General features: G+C 42.7%; 2 protein-coding genes across 2 annotated transcripts; both read right to left on the reverse strand.

Moving 5' to 3' along the window:
- Window positions 1-750: 750 nt before the first annotated feature.
- LOC309876417 (pantetheinase-like) lies at window positions 751-8,562 on the reverse strand. The gene is given in 8 exon segments (XM_082756658.1): window positions 751-2,978; window positions 2,980-3,087; window positions 4,176-4,346; window positions 4,518-4,888; window positions 5,874-6,165; window positions 6,808-7,000; window positions 8,077-8,207; window positions 8,311-8,562. Coding segments are annotated over 8 exon segments (1,503 nt in total). The 5' UTR covers window positions 8,524-8,562; the 3' UTR covers window positions 751-2,954.
- A 3,549-nt stretch (window positions 8,563-12,111) lies between these two features.
- LOC309876418 (pantetheinase-like) lies at window positions 12,112-27,187 on the reverse strand. Its single transcript, XM_082756659.1, has 9 exons — window positions 27,169-27,187; window positions 25,647-25,743; window positions 21,816-22,057; window positions 21,581-21,711; window positions 19,884-20,076; window positions 17,097-17,388; window positions 15,565-15,938; window positions 12,936-13,106; window positions 12,112-12,683 (listed from the first exon to the last, which is right to left on the reverse strand). The coding sequence occupies exons 3-9, from the start codon at window positions 22,026-22,028 to the stop codon at window positions 12,585-12,587; spliced, it is 1,473 nt and encodes a 490-aa protein (XP_082612785.1). The 5' UTR covers window positions 22,029-22,057; window positions 25,647-25,743; window positions 27,169-27,187; the 3' UTR covers window positions 12,112-12,584.
- Window positions 27,188-27,413: the final 226 nt, after the last annotated feature.

A 27,413-nucleotide genomic window follows, 5' to 3' on the forward strand; every position in this document is an offset into this window, starting at 1 on the left:
CAAAGGTGTTACCAGTCTTACTTAAGTCAGCCATAAGATTTGGATTACATTTGTTTTAATGCAGTATTTTTCTACCTTCATCTGAAGTCTTGCATCAGTAAAACCTCTTAAGGACTTGTTTTTCTCTCTGTATGATCAGAGACACTGTGTAAAGGCGTGTCTTGTTTGCTTTGGCCACCACCAAGGAAGCGTATTGACAAGAGAAGAGAAAGCTTTTCCAGTTCCAAGAAGGATGGAGTTCATGAGGATACCATCTGGAGTAGCTTTTGGGGTGGAGTCACAGACATGAATTACATTAAAAATTAATTTGATTCTTCTTTGGCATGTTTACCCCAGAGTCAGCAAACACTCTTGATCTTTCAGAAACTCAAATACTTTCCCCTAAGGAAAACATAAGAGAGGCTATTTATTTGTTTGCATGTTTATTTATTTATTTCACAAAAGATCAACTAAATTCTCTCTTTTCTAATTTCTACCTAGCAGCTGGTTAAATTTCTTAGAATTCAGCGCAAACTCTTGTAGGTGAATGGGATTTGTTGCATTCTTCTCCAGATTCAGAAAGATTATTATAAATTTCATGTCAATTTGGAATGCATGAAATACTCGGGATTTAGAGTATGAGCATCTTGAAAAATGCTGTTTTGCGAGTGACACTGATGATCTGTGAAGCATGGAACATCTAAAACGTCCCAAAATAACTCTTTTTTTTTTTTTTTTTTGGATTAACATGTAAAAGTATTGATGCCAACCAGTGAAATAATATTTTATTCAGGTGATTTGACTACAACAAAAACAGAAGTCAAATTATGTTCACATGCAGCTACAGTAGAAGTTCCTCTTTTTTTTCCCCCTCTCTCTCTCTTTTTTTTTTTTTTTTTTCTACCATGCTAGTAAATCTAGGCAGGTTAATAAAAGCATATTTTGCCTGAAGTGCTGAAGGTGCAGCTGAGTAAGAGATGGAGGTGAGTGGCAGGGTGCATAAGAAGGAGGTCCCTGGAGTTTGCAGCTCTTGCAGCACCTGTGTGGTAAGAGGGCTGCAGGAAGCAGCCTTTTTAAAATTTTAAGGTCATTTTCAGTACCAGAGTTTCAATGTCAGGGTAGTACTTGCCTTTCTCAGAGCATTTGTGAGGCTTTAGTTACTCTTTTACCTCTTTAGGGGCACATGGATGAGTGAGCAGCACTCGGAGAATGGATGGGAAAGCACCACCTTAGGGACCACCCCCAAGGCAAAGCTCCTGGCTCCTCAGCTGCAGAGACACTTCTCACTCTACGTATGTGGCTGATCACACCCAGTGCAAACCAATGGACCTACATGGTCAACAGGTTGACACTGCAGGTCTTCATAACCAACATGCTTATTCTTGTTTGTCCTTCAGAAATTGCTGCTGGTTACAAACCATAAAAGTTCCTGGAGTGTACCAGACTGGCTTGGGGAGCAGGGATCAGCTCCCACCCATCAGCATGGTCTTCTACATCTGGATATTATGAACTCTGTACCCATTACACACCCAACAGTACTGCTGTTGAGGAGTCAACTGCTCGCTTGACCAAAACCTGTTTGATGAAGGACTGTCCTGGGTTACAACCTTAGGCCAGAGTGAGAAAAGGGTGAGATGCTGGACAAGCCACAAGGAAGCACAACCCTGAGGGCTTGCAAGTTTGAATAACTGCTCCCAAGTAGCACAATCCCTCCCCTGAATATAAACTCAGCTATTTTATTTCCAGGATGAAACAAATCCTAGGAGGAATCTCCAAAGTTGGACGCTGAGAATCAGCACCACAAGGAAAACAAAAATAAGAGGATTACAACAAATTCTGGATAACGTATGTTGGTGTGCTTGTGGTGGGAAGCCATAGAGTTTTTCTATTGTGCCACAGTTAGGGCAGCTCAATGCTAAGCATAGTGCATGCTGTATGCCAGTGATATGAAGGGCAGTAGATGCAAAAGTCTATGGGATAAGTATTAAGGCAGGGAGCACTCCAAGGCATACATGGTGAAATGAGGCCTATTCGCTGCAGAACATGGTATATATAAACCAGACCCAGGGCTGCCAAGTTTCACATGACCCAAGTAATGGGATGTAGATATAATAACATCTAGAAGTCCCAAATAATGCACATTTCTCATACTACATGGTCAAATGTGTCTCGGGTACTAAAACATTACATATTTCATTCATTTCCAGAGTTTTGAAGAAATGTTCCAAATACCCAGTGGAACGTTCTAGTATACTATGTTTAAGTATGATCTGAAATGCTTGGACCCAGCATGTGTATGCCATGATTGCCATGTGTGCCATGCAAGCTCAGAGAGATTGCAGAACTGAAGGTCCTTTACGGAGCAGACTTGGTGTCTGTGTGGGTCATGGAGAACCACTTTCTCTCTCTGAGATTGCACCTAAAACCATTACAAAGCTGTTTTTTTCTTCATAGTTAAGTACCTTGGTCTGAATGCCATCAAGGCCCATTGAGCATTAGGAAGGCCCTGCTGAATGGTGTGTAAGGCTGAGGAACATGGACACTTTTTCATGCAGTGTTCATGCAGTCTGAAAAACAGGAAGGGACAACAAGGCTTCTCTGGGGAAGATTTGTTCAGCATTAAATTGGCAAACTTCACGTCACACATTTTAGTATCAGTGTCTGACTAGTGTTATCCTGGCAACCTACATTATATCTTTGAAAATAAAAAAAAAAATTCTAATCAGAGACTTCATCTGACTGAGCATAAATAATAATTGCATTGGCTCAAGCACTATTTAAATGATGTACCACTGATATAGGTACACAACAGAGTGTTCACATCTCTTTCTCCTAAATAAACCCAACTGCTACAACTGCTAAACAGAAGTGTAAGACTGCAGAACAGGAATGATACAGGATAACTGCCACAAATCATGAGGAGCTCATGGTCACCGTGGGAAATTCTCATTCTGCCTATGCTAATTGTGTAACAGTTAAGGAGTTACATTATGGGGAGTTTCGCAGGGGATGCTTCAGGTCCTTTTCGTAACGTCTTCCAAAAAGTGTTGCTGTTAAGAGTGGTTTTGATGTGCTATTCTTACTTTCCAGACGTCCATCAGGTAGCACCTAAATGAAAAGAGAAAGAGTGATTCTATTACCCACTAACAGAGTAGCAGTATTGCATGGTACAAAAGGGATAGGCCTTAGTGGTCAAATAATTATATACAGAACTTTTTAAAGAAAATTCTCTGTTTCATGCATGGAAATGTTCTTGCACTTCAGGCACTGAAACAGAGCTCAGAAAATTGAAGTATCATGCTCAGCTCTGCCTCTGCCTTCCCACATTTCAGTGGACCTGAAAGTCTTTAAAGTCCTTCCAGCTCCATCTTTGTAAGAAAGATCATTTTCTCTATCTCTAAAGAATACAAGAGTGGCAATAGCTGGTTTGTTATGTTTTCATTAGTTACTTGTACATGGTGATGTAGGTTATATCTAGGACAGTAATATTAAATCTTTTTTTTTATTTGTAGACCCCTAAACAATTTCCAGATGGAAGTAAAAAGAATTGTGGTCTACTGGACATATGTTGCTTTTCTTAGCTACTTTTTACAGATCTGTCTGAAATCATTGTACACAACCTATGGGTACCTGTAACTTTTTTAGAGCCTCTATGACAGTAGTACGCATGTATATGATAAGATAAACTTGTTTCCTCTAAAGCTCTATGAGCTTTTTCCACTGCCTTCATTGTCTCTTGCAAGCTATTAAACAACTCTTACAAATCAATCAAGATTTCATCTAGTCTTTTACATAAATGTAATCTGAAGTTTATGAATGGAAACATATTTTGACAAATATATGAAATTTCATATAAAAAAAGTATTAAACCTGACAAATTACTTAAAAATACCTTTCCGTATTTTTAACTGCATTGGATCTCTACCCTTATGCATAATACTCATTACTAATTGAAAGCTGCTATTTATAGCTTTGGGCTGTGAAGTGGGAATGCATACTTGCTAAAGAAAACACTGAAGAGATTATCAGCCTTAGCATCTATATGTTCTTCTCGATGAGGATGAACTCAGTACATGCATTTAACTGTCCTCTTCTGCAGAACCGGAATGGTTCTGACTTAGCTGCCATAGCAGTTTCCCGTCCAGTACCACAGCCTTGAAAACCTTGTGTCAAACAGTTTTGGAGTGTCCCATTACCTCAAATTCCCCAGGGGCCAGCTGCACGTCGCTGTACAAGACCTCTGGAAAGACGTAGTTAGTGCCAAACGTGCCACTGAGGGAGAACATGTCAAACTTGGTCTGCGCAGTCTCCACCGGCTGCCCACATGTGCTCAGGTCTGTGCTCTTACACTTGAGCAGTGTGCATATCTGTGGTGAGAGGATACAGAAAAGTAACATGCAGTAGGATTTCAGTAATCTAGAGCTGGACTTGATAGAAGAAAAAAAAAGTTCTTATGATGCAGGAATGAGCAAGTGTTTTGGAATGATTCATTAATTTTGGCATATACAACCCATTCTCAACCCTTCTGAACCAATTACCTGCCAGTGGTATTTTATGACAGAACCATGAAGCCCATCAAATGCACCAAGTACATAAATTTCATCGTTGCTCTTGTTTGACATCCTGTAGGTCAAATGACAACAGAGGTCCTTCTGGCAAACTGTATAATTTCCATCTTCGTGCTTGAGTTCACTGAAAGTGAATATATCACGCCGGACAGCTCCCAGAAAAGTGCTATCTTCTGTAAAGTTTTTGACACTTGTAGCATATGAGCTCCAGTTGACTGCAGGAGGGTAGGTGGGAGAAAGACGGGGTCGTGCACTCAGCTTGGCTACCAGGAGACGTCCCTCTTCTGTCTTACTGTTGTAGTAGTAGGTGGCCGCTCCGCCCGGCGTGAACAGCCCGCTCCCTGCAAAGGACACGCACGGCACCCCCTGTTACCACCTCCCGGCGGGTGGCACCATGGGCTCTGTCACCTGTAAACACGAGGCTGTCTTCAGACAACTTGTTAATGAAAACTGCGGAAGAATTTTAAAGTGTGGAGACACTAAAATACACATCATAATTTAAAAAAATGTAAATCTAAAATCCAAAGGTTTTTTGCTTCATTGCATCTTGAATCTGAGCCTTCAGAGGCAATTTCACACAAGGCCATATATATTTTTAATGACTTACATAAATTATGACAGAAATTAGAGCTCTGGAAGTGATATATATGCCAAGAAGGAAACTGTGGGCATAATTACATTTCATAAAAGGAAACCTAGAGCAGTGCCCAAATTCAACGCAGTATTTTAACGGCAGACAAAAATGTTCCTTTGTGGCTTTTACTTCTGCTTTGGGGAGTAGCTACATATGCAGCTAGAACAATGTTTTCTCAGTTAACAGAAAAAAAAAAAGGCAGTAGACATCTATTCATATCGAACCAAAATATATCATCTCGAATTCTTCATCAGCAACAAAAATCTGAAAATGCTTTATTCAATACAAAGGAGAATTCCTTTTTTTTTTTTCTTTTTTTTTCTTTTTTTTTTTGTGGGGGGGTTATTAAGTTCTGTTTAAAACATTTTTATCCATTTAACTGTTGATTGAAATTTAAAAAACAAAAAAATGCTGCCTCTACACAAGATGGTGAACATTTAACTGAATATTTGTGCCATTTCTGAAAGAAAACCTTGCTTTTGAAATACCAAAATTTAATGTCATTCTAATTTTACCTCTCCCTGAACTTTCATCATTTTCTTGCCAGTAGTGGTTTACTGCATTCAATACAGCATCAAGAATATTTTTAATCTTCTTGAAATACTGTTTTCCAGAGCTATTTTAAAACAATGTTGCCTGCTTCTGAATCCTGTACTATGAAGACTATTCCCCTTTTCCTCAGGGCAACTCACCTGTCATAGACATTCCGATGTTGTGAGTATTTGCTGACAATAAATTGACTCTCATGCCCATTGCCCATGCAGAATGAAACTCCACAGCAGTCAGAAAGGGCAGGACATTCATCCAGGCTGTTGGGAAGAGCACCGTGTCCACCTGGAGCTCACTCACCAGCACCACAGCAGGCTCCCGGAAAAGGATGTCGAAGCAAGTGAAAATGCCAAACTTTCCAAAGGGTGTCTTGAAGGTGACAAGTTCTGGCTCTTTAGGGTAATTAAACTGTGTTTCTTGTCTAAATAGGTTGTACTGCAGGCAAAGAAAATGGCATATCAGAAACTATAAATAAGGCAATATTATTAGCTGCCACTTTTTTATCTGAGATTAAAGCAAAACTGTGGGTTGAGATTTCTTTGGGTAAAGGAAATCTCAAAGCTTCCTCGACAGCCACTGGAGATGTCCAGAGGAGGCTCAGTGGTGACTGGGAGTCAAAGGAAGTAAAACCCTCACCCAGAGGTTTGTTGAGCAGGAGGTGGATGTGTCCCTAATGTCTACTGGCAGCAGTGCTGAGCAAATGCTAACTGCTAAATGCTGTCAAGGCATCACCTGAGAAAGTGCTGCCTGGTTTGGCTAAAACCGTGCTGAGAACCAGCTAAGATTTACTGAGCATGGCCAACTGTGCCAATGTTTCATTCCAGTTTGCTCTCATTAATGTAGTCTTGAGGCATTTGATAGCCAGCATGCCTTCTGCAGCTGCGGTGCTCCTGGGAACAGTGCCCGATGGATCAAGTGTTTGCCTGCTCTTCCCTCTGGCCACAAGAGCCTTGCATTGGATTGGCTGTCACTCTACAATTACCTAACGTTATTGTATAAATCTGCTGAAATCGGTGCCAAAGAGATGAAATGTATACTGATGATCAATTACAGAGTGATGCAGAAGTGCCTCTTTACCTTGTGGTAACGAGCCACCAGTTTCCCTTCTGAGTCAAAGACAACATTGGTGTTGTACTGGTAGCGACCGTCACTGGGGCAGCTGGGATCACTGGAATTGCACGACTTCTTGTCCCCGATGTTTGCAACCACATAGATGGAGTTATTCCTGGCCATGCAGCTGAGTCGTTCCAGCACTGGTGCTGGAGCAAATCTAAGGTGTTTTATATGAAATAAACAAAAACATCAACAACAAAATTACAAGTTTAAGTTTGAATAAGGAATGTATTCAAACTTACTATTCCACTAACTGCATATCCCCAGGTGGCGTAAAAGGGAAAGATCGCTTCTGTTCTTTTTCTCCTCTCTGTTCATAGCATCATTTTAAATTCCTGGTGTCTTTTAGCTTTAAAAAAGGGGTTCCCTGTGCTCTTCTTTCCTGTACCCTTAAAGAAACTAAGTTGTTGTTTTCTGTGTGCATATAATTCCCAGCTAACATACAAAGAAAGCTATGGACAGCTTCAGAAAACAAGGGAGAGAATAAACCAATATATAGGTATAAACTTAAAATAACTTAAAAATTAATTATCAGGAAAATCTGAGTCTCAGTTTCAAAAGACCTTTTTAAAAACTCTTCACTCTGTTTAAGGCAGCTGCCTATAAACCATTGGTAAAGAGTGGTCACAACATTTACAGACCCTTGAAATCTTGCTACATAAAGCCCCAGAACAGAAGAATACTAAATCTTAGTTGAGAGGCAACCCTTATCCCCTTGGTGTCCCCTGCTGACACACATTCAGAGAAGCCTGGTATGCCATAGCAGACTGTGTAAGTAGTTGGATTCCTGAAAGGCATTTCATTCAAATCTAGAGAAATATTTTGTGCCATTTGATTAAGAAATCATCCCAGCCACATGAGCTGAGATCTGAATCACATTGTTTAATCCATGCTTTTGCCGTGATAATTAACTGGTTTATAGTTACAGAAAACTTTCTCGAGTAGTCAGAAGTGGTAAACTTTTGCATGATTTCAAAATAATGATGTTGCCTAAAATTTCCTCATTTTCCTCCTCTTCTAATTTTCAAAAGTGAAGCTGTCTCAATGCTTTTTATCTTGCATATTTCAATTACATTTAATTAAGAGTTCTTTTTGAAGCATTTAATTTATACAGCATTTGGGATTTTTAAGAGATTAAAAAATTCATCAGTTCTTAGGCATTTTTTTAGGAACAGCTCACAACTCCATGGGACACCAGTTTAAAACCAGACAAACAGCTGCAGAAGGAATCACCTTGTGGGATCAGTGCAGGGAATCCAGTTCACCTCTGGATCGGGAATGTCCTCCAGGTACGGGTAGATGGCTTCTCTTGTGAAAACCCAGCCATAAATGCCATCCTCAGGAGTCACAATGATGTGCGCGCCCTGGCAGAAGAGGCTCCGTTAAGAAGTCTCCATCAGTACCTCCCCACGGAGGGGTGTCAGCGGGAGAACACACGATTAACACCACTCGGGATACGTCTCATACCTGCTGGGCTGCTTCCTTGATGGCTCCTTCCAAGATGTCCATGTTCTTGTTCATCAGGGCCAAAGCATCTTCAGGAGAAACTGTCTCTTGAGCGGCACGTGGCAGGATGACAGCGTGCTCGTACACAGCCGCAATGAAGGTGTCTGAGGCCAGGGCCTGCAGGGCTGCCAGGGCAAACACCGCAGCGTGCACCACAGGCCAGGGAGGGACCATGGCTGCTGCCTGGCAATTGCTTGAATGCTCTGAGTCTGGAAGAGTCATGAGGAATATAAAGTAGATGGGAAGAGGAGGAGTAAAGTTTGTAACAGGTTTGTTTTGGAAGTAATCTTCTATTGAGTAATCTGGGGAAGTACAGTGCATGTCAACATTCAAGAACATTCATTTATGGTAAGAAGAGAAAGAAACAGTTGCATAAATTGGATCATTTCCAATTTAAAATGTCATAAACAAAAGGTGAACAAATGGCTAAGAGAACGTGCTAGGAGCAACACAGGTCTACAAGAGTCTTCACAGAAGGATCGCTTACAAGCTCCATTCGCATCTTTCTCCAGGCTTCCACACTGATCTCTGCGCTAGCCCAGGCTCTCATGGTGAGGGCACACTGTTCCACACAAACTCGCTCTCTTTGGCTTCTATCAGTTAAAAATGCAGCCAGGGCTGAGGGCAGACCACCTGCATGCAGTGGAGCGTGGCTGCACCTGATATCACATACAGTTATAAGCTATGTGGTCTTGCCATGCTATGCTCTTGTGGCTAATAACTTATCATAGCTAGAGTACTTTAGAGCATCCTCCCTCCCAGGTACACACTGTAGTATACACTAACCCTTGAACTGTTCTGATCTTTCTGTCTAGAGCTGAAGTACTAACTAGTTTTGTGAAGATTAATTAAACAACAAACCTTTTTTGCTATTTTATTAAAAGCAATTTTTTTCACAGTAATTAATTAGAAATTGCTTATAGCAAGCAATTTTTATTCCTCACAAAGAGTATTTTTTTGCATATTTTGGAAATAGCACTTTACTACAATAGCTCCAGGTGCTTCATTAACAGTCCACTGTTAGAAGCTGCATCGTGCCTGTGAGGATGAAGGAACATAACCTGGCTAATCATCTTGACTTTTCGGTAAGACATCAACAAATGTACTCTTCATCCTGACAAAATCTTCCTCTTCATTTTGCAGCTCCATCCAGAAATCTTATTTCTATCCATCAGCATCAAGGCCTTCTCAGGAGAAGCAGGCAAGAGCATGCTGTGCTCATAGACGGCTGCAATGTAGCTGTCCAGGGCCCAGGCCTCAAGAGCAGACAGCACCAAAACCGGACAGCAGAGGCATGAGCCCTCAAAAGCCCCATACCTGAAATCTGGAAGTCACCCAGGAGGAGGACCAGGGTGAGCAAAATCAGGGGACTTTAATAATTTCTTGCAGAAACCTGGGAATTCTCCAGAGTGCCAGAAAGTTGACACCATGCGATGCAATCACTGTGTCCCTAAAGACTCAAACATCAAAGGTCAGAGAGCCACAGGCATTGAGCAATCCTGCCCCATGGTTACACCACCGACAGAGAAGTCGCCACTGTGCTGCAGCTGAAGAAACGCATTGCCGGCCAGATTCACCGAGTGTTCAGGCCCGGCATTACTCTAATAAGGTGAAAGCAAGCCCAGGTCACAGTGGGAAAACAAGCCAGAGGAGTTTAGGAAATCACAGCAAAGACCGGAACAGACACATTCCTGGCCAAAGTGCAGGGTGTGGGGTGCAGGCAGGGCTGCAAGAGGTGGGTGCTTGGGCACCGCCTGTGCCACCCCTGGCTCAGGGCTGTGGGGCCTCTGGAGGCCGCTCCACATCACAGCAGGGATGCCAGCAGGCTGCTTGTCTGGGCAAACCTGTTAGCACACCGCTCCATAACTGAGCTCGGCGGATCTCTAGTCCTTAAAGATGTCTGTTAGAGCAGCATTGTCCTTGGGAGCCATAATTCCTAAATTTTGCCCATTGCACCCTGCTTTAGTTACATCTACAGATCACCCCATTGAAAATCTTGAATCTGAAGCTGCACATGCAGAAAAAATCACATTTGCTAAGGTTTCTTACCTTCTTTGTTCCTGATTCAGCTGTCAGATAAAGAAATGTTTTTTTGTTTTTTTGTTTTTTTTTTTTTTTCCTGTACTGGCCTGGAAGAACAGTCTATTGTTATCAGTGGTTACGCACAGACTTATCTTTATGCACAGTGAGTTGGTATGTGGATGAATGGGTAGATTTGAAAAGGATTATACTTTGTATGCCTGCCTCACTTCATACAACAAAACATTTCATGATTATGAATATTATGCAATCTTTGCGGCAAAAAGAATTTAGTGCAATAATGGCTTATGCCAGCCTTCTATGAGAAAACATTCAACATTCAAACACGTAAATCTACCTAGTCAGACAGCAGTGGTCTTTGAACCAAATCCTAAATTCAAAGTACTTGCCAGGTTCAGGGTTGGGATCATATACTACGTGCACATCCATTTCCTTAGCCAAAAGACTTGTACCAGTCCTGAAGGAGCTGCCTCCCAGCCTCACCACATGCTCCCACTACATCCTTTCTACACTGCAAGATGAAACCTCCTTGCATACCATAGAGTCCTTTAAACTCAGATCCTTTCCTCAGGCAAGTTGCATCATGACCCGCCAGGTTCCTTGGGGACAAGGAGTGTCTGCACTGAGTCTGTATACCTGGGAAGAGGATCAGAGTGAATAACCCTTGCTAAATTGAGATCTGTCTGGGGGCAGGCAACCACTGACTGAAACAGCGAAGAAGGTTTTGAAAGAGCGTGGCTCTAGCAGCACTGATGTTGAGCTTCCATGAGTCAGAGCACGGTATAGGGTTAGGAAGATTTGGGATTTTGATGAACAAGTTCATGATATTGTGTTGTGTCACAACTATTTATTTGTCTTTGAAAGCAGAAAGGTCATATGGTGCCCAGCAGTGATAACTAGTGCTGGAGTCCAGATAGGATTTGCATTTCTACCTTCTTGTCAACTTTGTAACCAAAGTACGAGGAACTGAAGACCTTGAGAGTGCTGTGCTGGGACCAGAAATGGTGCCTGTGTGGGGAAAAAGGAAGTGGAATTGGGACTTATAGGGGTGTCTGACCCCTTTTAAAAGTCCACAGAAAGAGATGCATATCTCTATACACCAATATGCTAAAGGAAGAGGATATGCTTCCCCTGGTCACAGGGGAAGATGAGGAAGCAAAAACATGAATAGTGCTTTCTCACCAGGAGTTGCTAGTATCTAGTAGAAATCTAAACCCCCTAATCCCAACAGTTAATGCACTTGCAGGGCAGCACCACCCATCATTATGATCAAGAAGCAAAGGGTAAGGCTTATTTCACATATGTTGGTGTTACATGACAAGGAAGAAATAGAAAAGATAGGAGGAAGAAGCTGCTACATACACTGTCACTCAGTAACCTCTTTTCTGGCTACACACAGTTCCAGCACTGTATCCAGTACAGCCAGAAGGTCTTGACAAACTTGTTCAGAACCGGCAAGTGGAATATTTTGGGTTTTCAGTTTAAAGTTTTGGGTTAACAGAGATTTCTGAAAAATGATGATTCATCTTCAGTTCTGTACAAGAACAGACAACAGATTTTGGCTCAGGGTGGGCTCTTTGATTGGAGTTCTGGCTTAGCCTCCATCATGCACTGTTCTGTGCTGCTACATGCCACACAATGTTAACCTTTGGCATAAAGACAACAAACACAAAACAACACAGACAGAAGAAAGAATTGTGTAACTGTGATAAAAGAATAGACTTGTAAAGTAATTAGCATTAGGAGCTGCATATCAGAGACAAAACATTACTGAGCTTTGTTGCATGGAGCTGTCACAAACTGCATCTTTCAGTGTTTTATTTACTGATCTCAGCAATCTGCAATTATAAAATATGCAATGCAATTTTAGTAAGAATTTATCTTCTGTCCCAAAATACAGAATTTGAGGGCTAGAAAAATAAAAATTCCAGAAAACAGTGAAACACAACTGCTATTTTGTACTAATAAAAGATTAATATTCTTATAATATAGAAATAGTTACTTCTCAATAAATGGTAGCAATAAAAGAATGTTGCCGATTTTTTCCTATACAAATCACATTGAGAAGTTTGTTCAATGTGAAGAATGAAACAATCCTGATTATTGTTGTAGAGTATCTCATTTGGACGTGAGATTATTAGTGTACAGCTTCAGTTATGGTAACATCACGGGAAGGCTGTCAGTTGTGGGTCTTGTTATAGATGATCCTTTTCATACCACCGACCAAAAAGTGTCACAGTGACAACTGGTTTTGTTGGTTTTGTCTTACTTATCAAACGCCCATCATTCAATACCTGATTGGAAAAAATAAGAGAAAGACATAATTAGAGAAATACTACTATGAACAAACAAAGTGCTCAGAAGGATGTAAGAAAACAAGAAGAAGGTACATCAGACCATATCACTTACTAGTGACTTCATTGAAAAGTATAAAATATGTCTGATTATTCACTAAGAAAAAGTTCTCTTTAGCTGTTTTGATGTAGTTATTCCACTACTAGTCCACAGAAAGTCTAACATGAACCAGTTCCGGAGTGCTCCATTACCTCAAATTCCCCAGGGGCCAGCTGCACGTCGCTGTACAAGACCTCTGGAAAGACGTAGTTAGTGCCAAACGTGCCGCTGAGGGAGAACATGTCAAACTTGGTCTGCGCAGTCTCCACCGGCTGCCCACATGTGCTCAGGTCTGTGCTCTTACACTTGAGCAGTGTGCATATCTGTGGGGAAGTCAAAAAGACAACATATTAAGCAAGACAGAAATATTCTGACATGAAAGCCTTGTGCCATTAAACTTTGTGTGTGTTGGAGTAGGTGTCAGTCACTTAATTTCTTTTATAATCTTAAATCAAAATCTCTTTCATAAACTTCAGTTGTAGCTTACTTTTTCACCCTTGACCTGACTGAGGGTATTACAGACCTGTACTGCCATAATAGTTAGAAATAACCTTTGTTTCTGATGTAAGCACTACCAGAGTTCTTTATTTGATCCCTGCAGGCCAGTGGCATTTCCACTAATTCTTCTAGTTGCCAGTTCTTATTTGAAGATTCCTTTCTCACAAGTCTTATAAAGATGAATTTGTGAATGGAAATTTTAGGAAAATGAAACCAAGTCCTCCTCATGTGTGCACTGGATTACCGTACACACAAGTCCTCTTACTGGTATGCGTACGTGTTGCTAATAACAGTTCATTAGATTGTCTAGTCTATTGTGAGAAATCTGAATTTCATGTTCTCCATCCAACTTCTGGTGAATACTGCAGTATCACACTGAATCACCTGCAATACCGTGTCCAGTTCTGTCTGCCCCCTCCCTTGCCCCCTATACAGGAGACACTTGGACATACTAGGAGTCCAATGTAGGGTTACCAAAATGATCAAAGAACTGGAGCACCTCTCATGTGAGGAAAGACTGAGAGAGTTAGAACCGTTCAGCCTGGAGAAGAGGAGGCTCAGGAGGAATCTTACCAATGTCTACAAATATCTGATGGGAAGGTGCAAAGAGAATGAGGACAGGCTCTTCTCAGTGGTGCCCAGTGCCAGGACAAGAAGCCATGGGCATAAGCTAGAACACAGGAGGTTCTGCTGGAACATCAGGAAGCACTTCTATACTGTGCAGGTGAAGGTACTGTGCAGGCACTGACCCTGCTGGAGTTCAAGAAGCGTTTGGACAACGCTCTTAGACATCCCATCTGATTTTTGAGTGGTTGTGTTGGGTGCCAGGAGTTGAACTCTATTATTTTTGTGGGTCCCTCACAACTTGGGATATTCTATGCTTCTATGATAGGGTCCTGGGCAACCTGGCTCTAGGTGCTTCTGCTTGAGCAGAGGTCCCTTCCCACCTCAACCATTCCATGACTCTGTAATAGATGACCATGTAATGAAGTCAGCATCCTCTGTTACAATTTTGTATTAGCAGCAGTAGCACATAAAGGAAAGTAGGAATGGTAACGTTTTCCTTTTGTCCTTATGGTTTAACCATAAGCATTCTCCATCTTAAAGCTGATAAATGTTTAGAGACACTATGATGAAATATGAAATAGGGCTAGCACTTCTGTGAAGATTCAAGTAACACCGGCTGGCTTTGCTGCCAGATGATGGAACTGTTTTGTCTACTCATGCCAGGTGTTGGGAGCCAGAAGAAGCATAGCTGCAAACAACCAAAGTATTATTCATCAGCAAATATGCTTTCCTATTGAAATGCAAATATGCAGACAAAAAATCTAATTCTCTCAGTGTGTTCTGAAGAAATTAAAAAAAATATTAAAACAACAACAAAAAAGTAGAAATTCCTATCTGCTCTATCATACTCAGTACTGGTAGAGACCATCTGGCAGCTTTCACAATCACTGAAATAGATTTTCCAAGTGAGCTCACCAAGAACTGATTTTATTCAAGCTATCTTCTTAGATGCATTAGTTGAGCTGTTCATTGGCTAAAACCTCTCTACATATCCTGGAGTCTATGCCAGCTGGTATGCAAAGGCCCTGCTGGCAGAGAAAAGTAACTAAAAAAAAATAAATTAATCTGCTGGCACAATAACTTAATTATGAAGGCAAAAAATACAGCTTTAAACAAACTATTATCTAGGATGCAACTCAGTGTCTTCCCACATACTTGATTAAAAAAGAGGAAGAGTGGATATTCCAAGTAAAAGTTATATGCCATTTCAGTAAAATTCATAGCTATAATTTGAAAAAAATGACAAAATATTAACTTCTTCATGAATCCAAATTATCAGAGCATTTCATAAATATAGATAATCAAGTGATTTTTTTAACAGCAACCAGTTGATAAAGATTAAAGGAGAGATTCATAACACTTACTGCAGATACTTACAACAGAAGACTAAAGCGTAACTCCCTGTTTAGCCAATACTGTATGTCTAAAAAATAGCGTGTGGCCTCTGGGAACATAAAAGAGGTTGAGAGATGAGAGACCTCTGCACTGCGTTTCTTGGATTTAAAGGCACATTTGGATATTTGGACATTTTAGCAACTACTTCCTGTTGCTAACTAATAGGACACCAGGACCATAGCATACAAGAAATAAATTATTGTCCTTATCCCCTCCTGCCCCAAGGAGCTGAAGGTTTCTCCCTGTAAAGAAACTTCCTAAAATTTCTAAAATTTCTAAAATTCCTAACCACCATCCCCCCACCCCCCAAAGAATCTTTACCTGCAGATAGTATTGTCCTTCAACAACATGAAGCCCATCAAAAGCACCAAGCACATAAACTTCATCTTCTCGTTTCTCTGCCATCTTGTAGCTCAGGTGACAGTGGAGGTCTTTCTGGCAAACGGTGATACTCCCCTCAGGCTTAGTGAGCTCAGTGAAAGTGAACTGGTCATAGAAGATCAATCCACTGAAGTCATGTTCATCTGGTATGCATTTTTCTACACTTGAAGCATATGAACTCCAGCTGACAGCACGAGGGGAGGCAGGAGAAAGGCGAGGGTGTGAATCTAGTTCAGCAATGAGAAGACGGCCATCCTCAGTTTTCATATTGTAGTAATAAGCTCTGGCTCTATCTGGTGCATAAATGCCGCTCCCTGAGGAGAATGCAATTTTCAGTCCAAAATAGTTCAAACACTTCACATTGTCCTTTTAATTGTCATTATTGCTAGCTTATCCAGTCTTTTATAAATATTGTAGAAATTTTATTCTCACCGAAGACAACTATTATTAACTCAGTATAGAGATCATGCTTTGGCAAAGAGTAGCATTTATTTCTCTACATGAGGTCTGCTCAGTATAGCCTAAAGGCAGATAGTATTATCTTATGATTGTATTCATGACCTCCCCAGTAACAACAGAGTTGACTGAAAATTCCTTCTTTCTTGGCAATTTGATGTAAGAGGACTAACTACTGATTGAGACCATCCAAAACACCACACAGACAAGCATCGCAAGCCCATCCTGATGGGCACAGCAAGAGATAATAGCTGTCTAGCTCAGTTTATACCATCTGAACACTCCGCACTTGGGTAATTCACACATGGCCAGTGCCAAGTGATGGATGAAAATCAAAGAAAATCTGCCATGCCTATTACTGTCAAAGAGCTCTGCCCTTCAGCTACACAAAATGGACAACAAGCAGTAACCTATTAAGCATTTCAAATGAGAAGCCCCAATCCAATATTGTGATCTCAGGGCACAGTCTAGCTGAAATATATTATCCCATAAGCTAAACTCTAGAAAATCAGTGTCAAACTTTTAAAAGAAAATGCACACTTCTTAGCAGTGTTACTGCAATAGGTCTGAAAAAATGATTTCAACACTTTTCCACAACTGTATTTAATACAGCTACAAATGAGTATTTCATTTGTCCAGAATAAATGGAGCCGTGCATTGGCTGTACAACACAGTTCTGCATTTAAGAACAGATTTGGAGGTCTAAAGGAAAAGAGCTTAAGTTTCAGAAGTTTCTACTCATGTAGAAGCAGCAGTAACTTACTACTTGTTTGGAGGCATTAAAAGAAAAAAAGGAAACTCCTAAGAAGCTAGGGAGGAGAAAAGATAACACCAGAAATTTTGCTATGCCATATATGGCACCAGTAGGGACAGGGTTTGCCAGGTTTAAAATCTGTTGGCTAAACTCTTTACCTTCCAGATAAACACATTATAGTCCTCTGCAAAATGACCTTGCAAAATAGGGGAAAAAGATTCCTGGTTATAATGATTTTTCAGACAGAGTTAAAATTAATTACCTGTCATGGACATGATGGTGTTGTGAGTATTGGAAGCTAGGAAATTGACTCTCATGCCCATTGCCCAGGCAGAGTGAAACTCCACAGCAGTCAGAAAGGGCAGGACATTCATCCAGGCCGTTGGGAAGAGCACCGTGTCCACCTGGAGCTTGCTCACCAGCACCACGGCAGGCTCCCAGAAAAGGATGTCGAAGCAAGTGAAAATGCCAAACTTCCCAAAGGGTGTCTCAAAGGTGACAGCTTCTGGCTCTTTAGGGTAATTAAACTGTTCTTCTGACATAAAGAGATTATACTATAGGGGAAGGAATAAAACCAGAAAATAGTTAAAGGTACCTACTGCCATATCCTGGAGTCATTCTGCAAAACTGTTCTGAATGACTTCAGGTTTTTATTCTGTGATGGAAGCCATCATATGTATGATCACTGTAGTGACCAAAAAGTTGACATGGGAAGACACGTATTGTCCTGGCACCTAGCTAAAAAAAACATCTGGCTATCTGTTGGTCTATTGTGTCAGCTACCTGCAGCTCCTTTAAAAATTAGCTTTCCCATCTCCCCACCTAATTTTAAAAACCCGGTGAGCCAAAAGGCACATAGAAGAGAAATGATAATGGAAGAGGAGCATAGAGCATCTGGTGGGTTGGTAATTTTGATGTGAAGATGCATGGACAGAATGTACCAACACAACAGTACTGGAAGGAAGCATGAGACAGCAAAAGGTGACCACAAAACAGAAGAAAACAAAGGTGGTGGTGATGAAGAGGAGGTAAATTGTCACAGCTGACAGAAGAATCCAAGTCTGTGATGCTCCCTGCTTTGTAACATTTCCATTCTTCCTTTGGGTTCTCCTTAACCAAAAGAGTCCTTTAATATACAAGCAGCCTAGGCAATAAACGTACGTAACCGAGCCAGAAAGTGGGTTCAGCGTTACTGAACTTGGCACTTGGCCCATGCCTGGTTGGCACATGGGGGACCAGCATTAGGCTCATCCAGTTTGTGAGCAAGCAAGTATCTTGGCATCACCCATGGAGAACTAGGTAGAATACTAGGTCCAAAGTGCATTAAATAAACAACTGACTTCAGTCTACCCACGTCAGTGTGATATATCTGGTATATGAACCCCAAACAACTTTGATGACCCTTACAAGTAGGTTGCCTTGGGTTTACATGGTGAGTGCTTGGTAGCAGGGGGGGGCTGCAGGGGTGGCCTCTGTGAGCAGAGCCCAGCAGCTGCCCCATGTCAGGTCAGAGCCAGCTCCAGCCAGCTCCAAAGGGACCTGCTGCTGGCCAGAGCCGAGCCAGGGAGCAATGCTGGTTGAGCATCTGAGAGAGAAGACTGAAGAAAGAGAAAAAATGCTGTAAAACTGCAGCTAGGAGAGGGAGTGAGAAAGTGTGGGAGAACCAGCCCTGCAGACCCCAAGGTCGGTGCAGAAGGAGGGCAGGAGGTGCAGGAAGTTCCCCTGTGGCCTGTGGAGAGGCCCCTGGTGGAGCAGTGCTTGAAGAGCTTCTGCCTGTGGGCAGCCCCCGCAGGCTCAGTTGGGGAAGGACTGCATCCATGGGAGGGACCCCACAGGGAGCAGGGGCAGGGAGGGACCATGAGGGAGCAGCAGAGATGAAGCATCAGGGACTAACCACAGACCCCATTCCCCATTCCCCTGCACCGCTCAGAAGGGAGGGCATAGAAGGGGTTGTTTGGGGGCATAGAAGGTGGTTTTATTTTGCTTTTAATTTCTCAGTGTTCTAGGCCTGTAGTGATAGGCAATACATTATATTAATCTTCCTGCGATGAGTCTGTTTTGCCCACGACAATAATTGTTGGGCGATCTCCCTGTCTTTATCTCAACCCTTGAGCCTTTTCCATTGTATTTTCTCTCCAGATTAGGCTCAAGGCCAGTGCTTTACCGCACAGTGAGCTGACAAAACCAAACACAGCCTTTAACAAATTCTCCAGCTTGATATACAGTAAAAGGGAGAACGTGTCATGGATCATATAAAACAGGATCACATAGAGAAATAATGAGAACAACCCAGACAACATTGTGACTAGCAACTGTTAACTAAGTACGATAACTGTAAGCTCCCTCTACAGCGCTCTGATCAAATCTATTTCTATCTCAAGCCTCCAAGCCCAATACTGGGCAACGAAAAGGACTGTGGTGGAGTTTGGCTGCCAAGCAGGATAAAACCACCAAGAGGTACATAAAACTAAAAAGGAAAAAAAAAGAAAAAAGAAAAAAGAAAAGAAAAAAAGATACTTTCATTTGTTGTAAATGTTTCAGTGCTCTCATAACTTTTTGCTCCCAGCAATTTCCACAAATCCTGTTATGCAAAAGCTGTCCAGAAGCTGTGCTGAAACATTGTAAGAAAAACATTGATAGGAAAGGGCCTGTTTTCCTTAAATCAGACTGTTCATGTAAAATGAGATGCAGGTGAACATTTTAAAATGCTGGAACGTGAAGGGGTGTTCTGGTAAAAAGCTGGCACATAAAACTAGGGTTGCTCAAGCAGCAGGATTTCCAGTAAAAGGAAGTTAAACTGAGGCAGTCAACCAACTAACATTGGACCCAAGCAATCAGTCAAACTGTTTTCATTCTAGTCTGCTTTTAGAAACTTACAAATACAAATTTAGTGTCAATACTTTACAGGAACAGAGATTATTTTAAATTATAGCAAAAACCTATACGAGGGAGGTATTTGCCATAGAGCAATTACTGGCATTAAATTGACTTGCCTAATGGAGACATTTTGGAAGATGTGAAAAAAATGGCTTCCATGACCACTGCTTACCTTGTGGTAACGAGCTACCAGTTTCCCTTCTGAGTCAAAGACAACATTGGTGTTGTACTGGTAGCGACCGTCACTGGGGCAGCTGGGATCACTGGAATTGCACGACTTCTTGTCCCCGATGTTTGCAACCACATAGATGGAGTTATTCCTGGCCATGCAGCTGAGTCGTTCCAGCACTGGTGTTGGAGCAAATCTAATGTGTTTTAGACCAGGAGAAAAATAACATAAAATAAGAAAAGATGTACTGACCATGGTGCCCATCACTGGATCACTGAAGGCATGCTGACAGCATCCCTGATTCTGCAGTCACATCAGGGCAGGCATACATAGGGTGGCTGCAGTACTCCTGTGGATTGCTTTCTGTGCCCTGGGGCAGGTCCTGAAGCCTTGAAGCCTTCCCATTGGTGTCTAGAGGGAAATGCTATCGCTGGATTGCCTGCCAGTGCACTGGGCACCCAGAATGGGGTCTGCAGAGAGTAGATAATCCTGGGGCTGGGGGAGGGCACGCTCATCACCGTTGTTTTGTGAAAGGTCATACATGAGATGGAACATGCAGAAGGACTGTTATGCCAGTTATGTAGGGAGCACTAAGGAATAGGGCATGCCAGAATGTGATGGCAGGCATTATGCACAAGGCTGCTGATGAAAAACCTGATTTAGGACAGTGGAAAGATACAGACATCACCTTCACAAAACCTAACTGAGGAACTGGAATAAAGACATGCTTAGACATGTTGCTACCCCCCACACCTCACTTATTGAGAAAGAATCCTTATATTTTAGTTAACTTATGTCTCAGTAAAAAGCTGCTCATCCTGCACTTCTCCCAGCACACATTCTCCATTGTGAGTCTTCCTCTTGGGACCATTGAGGAATCTTATTACAGATGTCACACCATGGTCTTAGCATTTCATCTTTGAGCAGGTGAAGAAAGCTGCATTGCAAAAGCCAGACCATGTTTGTAGTTCTGTGACTGAGCACTTACTGCATACTGTATGAGCCTAAAGTCCAGTGTGCAACTTCATGTTACCACAGTCCTGCTAGAACATGACACTTGAGTGACATATCATGTTCGAGAGCAAAGAGAGTCTAGCAATTAGGACTTTACCTTACTGTAATCATGAAAAATAAGATTAAAACTTTCTGTGTTTGTATCACTTGCAGATTTTGACTTTGACTAGTGACCTCATCACCGCTGTTACTAGCTTTTCAGAAACCAGTTTTCAGTTCTTCACAAGAACAGTATGTGTGCTTTTATATGAATGCAGCATTTATAAACAAACCAACAAAACAAATCAAAAACTAGCATTAAAAATTTCCAATTATTTCCATTCAAAACAATGTGGAAAAAATGAAAATGCAACAAGCAGCAGCATATTCTGGAATCAAAGCTTTTCCAAATGGAAAAAAAAAAAAAAGGTTTTGTCTACATTTAGCAACTCCAATCTCCAATTCGATATATTTTTAATACCTCTTTAAAGTGTCTTTAAACTCTAATTCTTTTTGAATTAAAAATATTTTTAACAGGTTTCCCTTGTGAATCTTAGGTTGTGATTTACCTTCATATGATATGCAACTATAACTGAAACTTGTATGATGTCAAAAGCATTAGCAGTTCCTAGGCATTTATTAGGAACAGCTCACAACTCCATGGGACACCAGCTTAAGATCAGACAAACAGGTGCAGAAGGAATCACCTTGTGGGATCAGTGCAGGGAATCCAGTTCACCTCTGGATTGGGAATGTCCTCCAGGTATGGGTAGATGGCTTCTCTTGTGAAAACCCAGCCATAAATGCCATCCTCAGGAGTCACAATGATGTGCGCGCCCTGGCAGAAGAGGCTCCGTTAAGAAGTCTCCATCAGTACATCCCGGGGGTGGGGGCAGTGGGAGGAGAACACACGATTAACACCACTCGGGATACATCTCGTACCTGCTGGGCTGCTTCCTTGATGGCTCCTTCCAAGATGTCCATGTTCTTGTTCATCAGGGCCAAAGCATCTTCAGGAGAAACTGTCTCTTGAGCGGCACGTGGCAGGATGACAGCATGCTCGTACACAGCCGCAATGAAGGTGTCTGAGGCCAGGGCCTGCAGGGCTGCCAGGGCAAACACCGCAGCGTGCACCACAGGCCGGGGAGGGACCATGGCTGCTGCCTGGCAATTGCTTGAATGCTCTGAGCCACAGACAAATGGTGAAAAGGAAGTATACACAGAAAAGAAAGAAGGGTCAAAGTTTAACTTAAATAAGGGAGGGAGGAAGTGCTGGCCAGTTAAAGCATTACCTTATAATCAAATGTCTCTGGTTACATACAGAAAAGTAGGACATCACAACATCAGAAAGTGAGGATGTCGCAACTCAGACTGAAGAGTTGGCAGAGCACACAGGCAGTCACTGAACTGTGGCTAATGCAAAGAGTAATAATGCCAATATGAAAGTATATTATTAAACACGACTTGAAAGAACAGTCCAATTTTTGCTGTTGTACTTTTTCTGTCATTGATTGTAACACACTTTTGCTCAACTCTGACACTCACGTAAAGGTGGATACAGAGGCATAGGATCATCTAGGTTGGAAGAGACCTTCAAGATCATCGAGTCCAACCTCTGACCTAACACTAGCAAGTCCTCCTCTAAACCATATCACTAAGCTCTACATCTAAATGTCTTTTAAAGACCTGCAGGGATGGTGACTGAACCACTTCCCTGGGCAGCCCTTTCCAATGCCTAACAACCCTTTCAGTAAAGAAGTTCTTCCTAATATCCAACCTAAACCTCCCGTGGCACAACTTTAGCCCATTCCCCCTCATCCTGTCACCAGGCACATGGGAGAATTGGCTAACCCCCACCTCGCTACAGCCTCCTTTAAGGTATCTGTAGAGTGTGATAAGGTCACCCCTGAGCCTCCTCTTCTCCACCCTAAACAAGCCCAGCTTCTTCAGCCACTCCTTGTAAAACTTGTTCTCCAGACCCCTCACCAGCTTCGTTGTCCTTCTCTGGACTCGCTCGAGCACCTCAATGTCCGTCTTGTAGTGACGTGCCCAAAACTGAACACAGTACTCGAGGTGCAGCCTCACCAGAGCCAAGTACAGGGGGACAATCACTTCCCTAGTCCTGCTGGCCACACTGTTTCTTATACAAGCCAGGATTCTGTTGGCCTTCTTGGCCACCTGAGCACACTGCTGGCTCATACTCAGCCAATCCACCAATACTCCCAGGTCCTTCTCTGCCTGGCAGCTTTCTAATCACTCATCTTCCAGCCTGTATTGCTGATTGGGGTTGTTGTGCCCCAAGTGTAGGACCCAGCACTTGGCCTTGTTAACTTCATACAGCTGGCCTCAGCCCATCGGTCCAGCCTTTCCAGATCCTCCTGAAGCACCTTCCTACCCTCGAGCAGATTGACACACACACGTAACTTGGTGTCGTCTGTAAACTTACTGAAGGTGCACGCGATCCTCACATCCAGATCATTGATAAAGATATTTAAGAGAACTGGCCCTAGTACTGAGCCCTGGGGTACTCCACTAGTGACCGGCTTCTAACTGGATTTAACTCCATTCACCATGACTCTTTGGGCCCGGATACGCAGTCAGTTTCTAACCCAATGAAGCGTACACCAGTCCAAGCCATGAGCAGCCAGTTTTTCAAGAATGCTGTGGGAAATGGTGTCAAAAGCCTTACTGAAGTGAAGGTAGACCACATCCACAGCCTTTCCCTCACCCACTAAGCACGTCACTTTGTCATATAAGGAGATCAGGTTCATCAAGCAGGACCTGCCTTTCATAAACCCATGCTGACTGGGCCTGATCGCCTGGTTGCCCTGCAAGTGCTGCATGATGACATTCAAGATAATCTGTTCCATGAGCCTCCCCAGCACCAAAGTCAGACTGACAGAACTATAGTTTCCCAGGTCTACCCTCCGGCCCTTGTAGATGGGTGTCACATTTGCTAGCTGCCAGTCGACTGGGATTTCCCCTGATAGCCAGGACTGCTGATAAATGATGGAAAGCAGCTTGGCCAGCTCCTTTGCTAGTTCTCTCAGTACCCTCGGTTGGATCTCATCCAGCACCATCAACTTGCATACATCTAAGTGCTGTAGCAGGTCGCCAACCATTTCCTTGTGGATTACGAGGGCCACATCCTGCTCCCCACCTCCTTCCACCAGCTTAGGGTACAGGGTATCCAGAGAACAACTGTTTTTGCTGCTGAAGACTGAGGCATAGAAGGCATTAAGCACTTCAGCCTTTTCCTCATTTCTTGTCACTAAGTTTCCTCCCGCATCCAGTGAAGGACAGAGATTCTCCTTAGTCCTCCTTTTTGTGTTTATGTATTTATAAAAACCACTGCCACCTCTGGAGCTGTTGTGGCAAAACTGAAGACCTTAAAAACTGTTTGCTTTATTCTAGCGTCATCACATTCCTTATTTCCTGTGCTAGGTGCCATTATCTGCAGCTTGCATCCCAGACTTTCTTTAGACCGGAGTCATTACATTATCATCTCACTGCACTTAAATGTCATGTACCTAATGTGCCAGTGACAGACCTGTCCCTTGCATTTATCCCAGAGGCTCTCCCAGTTGCTTCTCTTTAGCTGTATGTGAGTTTCCAATAGCCTGTCACCAGCAAATATGCACCTGGAGGGAATGTTTGCTCCTGAAATCAGGCAGGTAAGCCACCAGCCAGCCTGTTATCCACGTGCCTCACTGTTTGGCATCACATGCCTGAAGCAGAGGTCAGGGCAGCTCACCCCACACCACAGCATTCCAGCTCCTCAGCTCACCCTTCCTCACCCTGGGATCATTCTGTTTATTGATCAAAGCAGTCTTCATTTTTAATCTTTGACTTCAGTTCCAATGTGTTTTTTTATGTCATTTTCCTTTTTTTTTTTTTCTTTTGACATTCTAATAGTTGCAGCATTCTCATTTAGAAAAAGTTTCCTGAATAGTACGAAGCAGAGCAGACTGCCTGCTTATGTCCTGCTACCATGGCAGAACCATCTCCTAGGAAGAGCAGAAATCACAGAATCACAGAATATCACATGTTGTGGGTGAACGTAAGCACCAGAGTTCCCTGCAAGAGCAGTGCTGACCAATGGCTTCAAGCATTAAGAACATCAACTTGCACCTACTAACATTCACCATCAAGTATTTCTCTACGTGCATTGGTAGATAAGACACAAGGCACATTCGTGAGCCTTAAATATGAGCATTTAAAAGGGTGCAGTGGAGATGTTAGTGGTAATTGAAGTAATGTAGCTTGGGAGACTTTGTTGTTGTTGCTCTGATTTTCTAAACAAATGAAACCTGTCTGGGTCTTGTTAACTGCAGTGAGCCATAAGTCTGAAGGAGGAAGTGGTAAACTCTGCTGTGTTTAGGGAGAGCTACGAAAACATTCAGCCCGGAAGGGTGACTACTGCAGCCAGGCAGGCATAGAGGCACGCATCTGAAGTCGGCCTGCCAGAACGGGGTTTCTACAGCAACATTAGGTGTCTGGGCCTGGGCCAGCAGGCACCACCGCCAGCTGCCTGCAGAACTGGGAGCTCACCCAGCACCAAGGAACTAACCTGAGTTAAAAATAAATAAATCACCTACATATCCACTGAGTCAACCCCCTGCGAAACTACAGCAGTCCAGGCTATACACAACTACAGGCACTGTGAGAGGATATTTATCTTAGATCTCCCTCTGTTTTTCACACCTCCATTCTCCCAGCCCACTCTCCTCCTTCCCTGCTACCATGTGAGGACAGTGGTTACCGAGGACTTACTTTGGTGACACTGGGTGCAACTCGGTGCTGTCAGCTTAGCCAAAGAGGCAGTCTGCCTTCAGATCGTAGTCCTGCTCCTTGTGCTGAGAGAAGCTGCCTGGAAAATGACTCCTTATGTGTTAATCTTTGCATGGAAAAACCTGTGTGAAGGGACACACCTGAAACCACGCAACCCTGGCAGAGCAGCCAGGTCAGGTGGCCAGGCTGAGATCAGCCCCCTCTGCTGTTTTAGCCCAACACAGTGCTGTGCTGCTTGGCTGTAAAAGGACACTGTGTCCAGGGGTGTACACACACATGCAGAGATAGAGTACTTTTTTTCCATGACAAGTAAAGTGTTTTCCATTACTTCTGTTGTATCCATTACATAGGGTTACCATTTAATGGATCTACAGACTGTAAAAAATCTTGTTTTTACAATGTTCATTTTGTTCAAAGTATTTCACACCCTGCAAGTATATTTATTTATAATTTAATTATTCTATGACTTTGGTCAGATTAAATGTGAATGATTTTATTTCAAAACAAACCTGCTAAACAAACAACAGAATTAACCTCACATAAAAATCAGCCAAATACCACACAAAAAAATCCAGCACACTCACTTGGCACACACAAGTGTATTCAGTCCATTCAGGCTATTAGCCAGCCTTTGCCAGCACCTGCTTACACTTTTGACTCTCCTCACATCAGCATCAGCAACCATTTCAGCTGGGAAACAGGTGTGCCCCTGTGAAACTGCTCATTTTGAGAATTTTTGATATGGATCCACCTGACTGCTTGAAAAAGGTGACCCAGTTATCAATAGTTATGTGGAATGGAAATGTACCACACTGTAAAACTGTGGTCACGAAGATCAAGTAGCCTTCTTCAATTGCAACTTAGGGCACGGCATGCTGACATATTACCGTGTGTGCTGAGCTGACTATCTGATTTGAAGCTGCATTTTTAAGAGGCTTATTTTCTTTTTGAAAGTAAATGATAACTTCAAATTTCAACCTTCTGACTCCAAAGTTTCTGTTAATTTTCTCTGGTTTAGAACAGGGTGTATTCAGAGTTGGAGCTGAATGATCAGTTCTGGAACTGACTTCTGATTAAAAATCATAGAATCATTAAGGTTGGAAAAGACCTCCATGGTCATCTGGTCCAACCATCCCCCCTACCACCAATATCACCCACTAAGCACTGCATGGGGTTGTTGTGACCAAAGTGAAGGACCTGGCACTTAGCCATGATGAACTTCATCCCATTGGCCTCTGCCCATTAACCCAATCTGTCCAGGTCCCTCTGCAGGGTCTTCCTACCCTCCAGCAGATTAACGCTTCCCCCCAGCTTGGTGTCATCTGCAAACTTACTGAGGGTGCACTCGATTCCCTCATCCAAGTCACCAATAAAGATATTAAAGAGGATGGGCCCCAACACAGACCCCTGGGGAACACCACTGGTCGCCAGCTGGATTTCACTCCGTTCACCACCACTCTCTGGGCCCTGCCATCCAGCCACTTTTTAACCCAGCAGAGTGTACCTGTCCAAGCCACAGGCTGCCAGCTTCTCCAGGAGAATACTGTGGGAAACCATGTCAAAGGCCTTGCTGAAGTCTAGGTAGGCTGCGCCAACAGGCTTTCCCTCATCCACCCGGTGGGTTACCTGTTCATAGACAGAGATGAGGTTAGTCAGGCAGGACTTGCCTTTCATGAACCCCTGCTTGCTGGGTCTGCTCCCCAGGTTGTCTTGCACATGCTGTGTGATTGCAGTCAAGATGATCTGTTC

The sequence above is a fragment of the Aythya marila genome, assembly GCF_965140915.1.
Source record: "Aythya marila genome assembly, chromosome: 3".
In the NCBI taxonomy this organism is placed as follows: Eukaryota; Metazoa; Chordata; class Aves; order Anseriformes; family Anatidae; genus Aythya; species Aythya marila.